Here is a 6286-nt window from a genome sequence, read left to right on the forward strand (position 1 = left end):
GTCCCCATATATTTACAAGCCATCAAATAATAGTCCTACCCATTCCATATAATACAAGTTCTATATTTGTATTAATGCAATCTAGAGTGGTATTAATTTTTTTTGGGTGATGGTGTGGTTCAAACACTTTTATTGGTAATTATACTAGCAATTTCGACATTTCAAGCACTTTTTTAACAAGTAATTTTGTTGGTATAATCATTGTTAGTCAACTAATATGTCGTAGTGATTTCCTCACATCTAAAACAAAGCCTACATTTAGTCTCTCTATTGGATGCAACTTTTAAGAGTTGGTCTATCTTGCTTTATTAGCTCTTGTTTAAGATGCTTTGCATGTAATTTAGTCAAATATATGCATTATTTCACTTACGATAGCTTTTTGAATGATTGTTTTCTTGTCAATACAAGATTTGCATATGAATGTGATATTTAACATTAATTTATTGGGGCATGTTATGCCAATATATGGTATGGCATTTAGACATGTAGTACAATGTGTACTACATTATTACATCCCTTTCTTGCCACCCTTTGAGAATCCCACTAATGGAGGAGCATCATTTCAAATTTAAGAAGCTAGATAAGAACAAATCTATCGATATTAGTTAGAATATAAAAAAGTATAATGATGGAGCATAAACATTCCCCTACTTATTTGGTTCAAATTTTCGCTCTCACTTAGGGATCATAATGGCATTTCACAAATTATAAATAACTAGTATTTGCCTTGATAAAAAAGATGTTATATTACATTGTCAATTATTAGAACTATTCAAAATATGCAAGCACTACACTCATCATCTTGTGTAACTTATACCCTCGGCAAAGAATAAGGGTATAAGAGTACACTTATTGAGAGTCTAGAAGCAAGACTTTGAAGAAGTGACCAAATAGTTTGAACTTTTCATGTACTCTCATAGCAAGGGTGTAGAATTCATACAGAAATAGGTGGTCTTATCGATCTTATTTGTAAACCATTCTTTGTTTTCAAAAAACTATGGACTTGAAAAGTGTTGCAAGGGATGTTTTGAGGGGTCGAATTCGCTCATGCATATATAGAAGACCCACACACAAACATGCACCTACCCACACACTCCAAATTCCCTGAGCTACAACCCCAGTGGTGGTGACAAGGAGTCTCGAAACGTAGTTGCAAGGAAACTCTAAATAAATTTGTTAAACCTAATTTATTCTTTGGAGCTTCCAAAGGCACACAAACTAGTATAGGTAGCATTAATGTCAAACCTAATTTATTCTTTGGAGCTTCCAAAGGCACACAAGCTAGTATAGGTTATAGCATTAAGGGGGAAGCTAACTAGCATCAAATACAGAAAGAGGTATGCGGGGCTTGGCAGAGGCCATCAAAGGCTGCGCCTTACGCAGGAATGGGCCGCAGCCTTTGAGGGGTGCATCGTCACTGCTGTTGATACTCAAGCTCCAGTCAAAGGCTTGGGCTAAGCTGGCGATGGTGAGGTAGACCACAGCCAGGCCCAGGTTCATCCCGACACAGGCTCTTCTGCCCGCGCCGAAGGGAAGTAGCTCCATGTCCTGGCCTCGCACGTCCAGGCTGCTGCCCTCAAACCTCTCTGGGTGGAACCTCTCGGGGTCCTTCCATAGTCTGCCATCCCTCCCGATAGCCCGCACGTTCAGCCAGACCAGTGCACCCCTCGGTATCGCATACACGCTCTCACCTACAAGAGTTTTCCAACATTTTCCCATGTGAGATTAAAAGGGGTTCGTTTCCCTCCTTGTTCCTTATAATGTTCAACTTCATGAGCTCATGCTCGGAGGCACCGCATACCTAGCTAAATGCGGCTGAGAGCGGGCGGCTGCTAGCACCCACCCGCACCGAGCTCGGTATATATATTGCGATGCCTCCCTAACAAAAGTTCATGATGTTGTTCGTAATTATTTACAATGCGAGAATTAATACAGTAGGGCTCTGATCATCACCATCGCCGGCAGCTAGAGTGCACTCTCTGTCCAATGGTGCTTGACGAGCCACGACTGGCGCCGGCGGATGCAGGCGATAGACCTCCTTCACTACTGCGTGCAAGTAGGTTAAGTTGGGTATGTCGGCCTCCTCCACTCGCCGATCGTGACCCACCACCTGATCGAGCTCTTCTTGTAGCTTCTGCAAGACGCGAGGCTTGCACAGAAGTTCCGTCATTGTCCACTCCAGTGTCCCTGTTGTCACGTCAGAACCTGCCGCAAGTACATCCTTGTATGCAAAACCCGTAGAATCAGTACTATGAAACTGTAAGACAATATATTTGGGAGACTAAGATTAGGAGAATACATCAATTATGATCAATTATATGAGAATGTATTAACTCGAGAAGATTAGCCATGAGCCTTGTCACTTGGTCAATTATACCCGAGTGGTTTGTGAACCACATGCGTGGCTGGCTCCAGTATGCATGTGATATGATGCCACGTCTTAGCTAGACATAAGCAAGACGTTTTGAGTAGCTAACAATGCAAACTTTACAGCAAAATTTCACTTAGAAATCCTTTATTTACTACCTAAAGACAAAAATCAACAAAAGCACACTTGCAAAAGCTAATTGAGACTAGAACCTAGTAGGTTTTAGCCAATTCTAATTATAGTCATGGGAGCACATGGCCTATGTTTCTCAGTATGTCCAATTAAAACATTGATATGATAAAGGATATTGATGTGCTTTTGATTCTCAGGATGACCAAATGTTTTTAATAATTCGCAAAGAGTGTAGTATCTCGATGGTGATTTGACAACTTATGAGTGGTCAGCAATTTGACAACTTATGCTTGTGACTGCTCCTTTTTGCGCATTCCTATCTTTCTCTAGTCACAATTCACACTTCCTTCAAATGGCAATTCCTTAATCTTAAGTATTGAACAGAACACAATTTGTTTGTGGAAGGTCTAAACAAAGTTGCATGCGCAAAACTGGCTTCAACTTCTTAAAGACTAGTGTTAAATTTAGATCGTGGTCAATTGTAAGGAACAAGAAGAACAATGATATTAACCAGCTGTCGAGAATACAAAATCTACCTAATATAACAAAAGATATTAGAATAACAACGTCCGACAAATTGAGTACCTGTATCACTCCTTTAATTTGCACATCATTGAGAGGTCCTCCTTCATCGAATGTCTTGGTGAGCAACAAGTCTAGAAAATCCTCAACTGCCTCGCTTAGATTGTTTTGTTTGTCAGTTCGGCGGTGCGTGATCACCTTTTCAATAACTGCATCGATGGATTTATGCAAGGCGTCCATGCATTTGTGGGTATTTCGATCCATCCACCTAAGGTATGGAATAAGGTCCCCGATGGTCGGTGATACCCATAGATCATGAAGCTCACCAGTCTTTCATCTCAAATGGTTGGCGAGGTCAATGCCGTAATTAGTTTTGTTGACAATGGAGTCCACCAACAAAGACCTATTCATCACCATGCATATGAGGCAGCATGCTAGAACAACTAATTTTCTTGCTATACAAAAAATTAATGTGTTTGTAAGTTGTTGCATTGTAGTAACGGCCGAAATAATAACACGAGAGGTTTCAGACGAATTCTCACTATAATTTCCACATTGTGAATTATGACACCACCATGAGCTTTTGCGAGGTATGGACCCCATATTTGGGGGTTGGGGACTCAACCTTTGGGGGGTGTGTGGGGTGGATTTGGGTAGGTGAAGGGGGTTGGCAACCCCTTATTCCCAATTGCACTTAGCTAAGTATGCCGTGCCTCTAGAATAGAAGCTCATAATGTTGAATACTATAGTGCAAAACACGGTAAAAGAGCCCTTAGCTAAGCATGGAGTGTCTCTCAAGCAAAAGCTCATGACCTTGAACATTATAAGGAAAAATAAGAGAAAAGAAGAGGGCCACATTGTGAATTCCAACATCATAAGCTTTTGCATGCGAGGGTTGCATACAACTAGGTGCATTTTGTGGCCCCCAGCCAAGCCCAACCATATTTACCTCTAAATCAAAACCTCATGAAGTTGCCAAGGGGGACTATAGCTCAAGTGGCCATTTTAATATGTGAGTACCCACATACATGGGTGTGGGAGTTCAAAACCTTGTGCACACTTAGGAGGCATCTTTCAAGGTTCAAGCCCTTCTCAAAAACGCTTTGTCCATGTGGAAAAATGCAAAAAGAAAAAAAACTTATTGGAGTGACACTTCGAGTAACTATTGTAAGGCATGATGATTCCAAACTATCGTGGTGATGTAAGGACTAATGCAACTATAATTTGGTGCATTGGAGTGACACTTAGAGTAACTATAGCAAGGCATGATGATTCCAAACTATCCTGGTGGTGTATATGGAGGTATAATTAGAAGGAGATACCTGTTCATGACCATGCGAAGCAGGATGCTGAGGGGAACGCGGGAGAGCTGTTGCGACAAGTTGACGGGGGCAGCGTCGGCGGCGATGGCGAGCAGCATGGAGGCGACCTCGCGGCGGCGTATGTGGCCGAGGGCGTGGAGGCGCTTGGGGTGGAGGAGCTCCTGGACGTAGAAGCGGCGCATTTGGCGCCAGTGGGGCCCCTGCGGCATGGTGGCCAGCGTGGTGCCGCCGTAGAAGAGGCGCCGCACCGCCTCGCCCTCCGGCCGCTGCGCCAGCTCCTCGTCCCGCACCACCAGCACCTGCCGCGCCAGCTCCCGGCTCGACACCACCACCACCGGCCGCGCCCCCACCCGAACCAGCAGGATCGGCCCGTACCTCTCCCCCAGCCCCGCCAGCGTCTCGTGCCACCGTCGCAGCAGCCGTATCGCGTCCACACTTCCGATGATCGGTATCGCCCACGGCCCCCTCATCGCTACTACCTTAGATACCCTACGCTCTTTTGCCTTACTCTTATCGCCGCCATCAGGATTATTTATATAATCTCCAATATTATGATGTTGCGGCTTCTTCCCCTCCTTCGTCATCATGATTACCAGCTGCACACAAATCATCGTACCACCCAGCAGCACTGCTGCCACCGTCACTAGCAAGCATGAATATCCGAGCCAATGCGGCGAATTAGGGCAAGCTCCTGCACATCTTTCCATTATCATATCCATCGCAGTGGAGACTCGTGCTTGCTTGCAACCTACTAGTGCTACAGCTTAATGATGATTTGCCATACTGCCAGTGTAATCCAGCCTACAAGCTGCGCCATTTCTTGCCATTATCATATAAAATGGTCGCACAGAGTTATGCGTGCTTGCAACGTTTCTAGTACGAATGATATGAACATGATTGAGTAGTACAGCTACTAGCGAGTGAAACCCAGCACTGCGAAGACGAAGATGGTCCAGTATTTATCGCCATGCATCCATGGCACAGACTCGTCTGCAACGAGCTATCGCTGTCATCCGAACAGAAATATTCGCTTCAGGCATACAATATACTCGGTACATTTTATAAACCTTCTACACAAGGGCCCATTTGTGTCGCTATGCATAATGTCGCATCCTCAAAACTTAAGTAGATTCACGGCTAACGTCAAATCAATTCTTGACTTTGAAAAATAAAACTTTTGAATGTTTTGTGATTACATTTTTCAATCCAACAAAAATTGGGGGTCACTTTAGTTAGTTTAGTTATCATATGTAGGAAAAAACTCTCGAAACCTAACAAAAAGCCTACTAATGATCAAAATTGCCATTTTTAGTATCACTTTCTAAAATGTTTTCCATGAACACTAATAAAGAAGCATACATTCATTGGCATGTTTATGGGCCTTTAATATAGAAGGTTCTAAATCTTCTCTAGGGGTTGATTAAGTTGTTAGAGGAAGGCGCATCTATACAAACCTATCAATAAATGGTGTGTTCTCAAAGTGGGTTGGGGGGGGGGGGTGGTTCCAAACCTACTATACACATATATAGATAGAGGCTTCAACATATAAGCTCAGTTATTTTCCTTAATAATAAGTAGCTAAAGTATATACAAGACTTATCAACTTAAACAAATAGGACCCCATCACTTAATCTATAGGTTCATTCCATACATTTTCCACATTAAATTCACATGCATAGATCTTCCCTAGGTAGCACACCCCTTTTTCCAATGATTAGCATACTACTATTTTTGTGCCCATTGATCCCAAAGAGCACTTGAACAATAAACGCCAAGGCTACATTGTATTGAGGCAAGCCAACCACAAGAGGAGGAATGACAAGTTACAACTAGGAATCTTCCACATGTCTATTAGATTGTGGCAAACTAAAATCTTTTCTAGGTGGATCCACAACTTCTAATGCTCCATATTGCCAATAGTGGAGGAGCTAGTAAATACTCA

The 6286-nt window shown here is 42.9% G+C and overlaps 1 protein-coding gene across 1 annotated transcript; it reads right to left on the reverse strand.

Annotated features, from left to right (window-relative positions):
* Positions 1–884: 884 nt before the first annotated feature.
* On the reverse strand, positions 885–5370 carry LOC148039564 (cytochrome P450 71AP13-like). The gene is made up of 5 exons (XM_087661612.1): positions 4345–5370; positions 4072–4123; positions 3086–3352; positions 1954–2221; positions 885–1691 (listed from the first exon to the last, which is right to left on the reverse strand). Exons 1-5 carry the CDS (start codon positions 5061–5063, stop codon positions 1312–1314), a joined length of 1686 nt encoding a protein of 561 aa, XP_087517738.1. The 5' UTR covers positions 5064–5370; the 3' UTR covers positions 885–1311.
* Positions 5371–6286: the final 916 nt, after the last annotated feature.

Source organism: Lygodium microphyllum, chromosome 2, assembly GCF_053477565.2.
Source record: "Lygodium microphyllum isolate KBCC chromosome 2, Lygodium_microphyllum_v1.1.10, whole genome shotgun sequence".
Classification (NCBI taxonomy): Eukaryota; Viridiplantae; Streptophyta; class Polypodiopsida; order Schizaeales; family Lygodiaceae; genus Lygodium; species Lygodium microphyllum.

Excerpts from the sequence above, each read along its gene's own strand:
- LOC148039564 (XM_087661612.1), bottom strand. The coding sequence starts at position 5,063 with ATGGATATGATAATGGAAAGATGTGCAGGAGCTTGCCCTAATTCGCCG. Across the intron at positions 3,353-4,071 it reads GCCTCCTAAGTGTGCACAAG|ACTGGTGAGCTTCATGATCT; the intron begins GTTTTGAACTCC and ends TTGAGATGAAAG. Across the intron at positions 2,222-3,085 it reads AAATTAAAGGAGTGATACAG|GATGTACTTGCGGCAGGTTC; the intron begins GTACTCAATTTG and ends TTTGCATACAAG.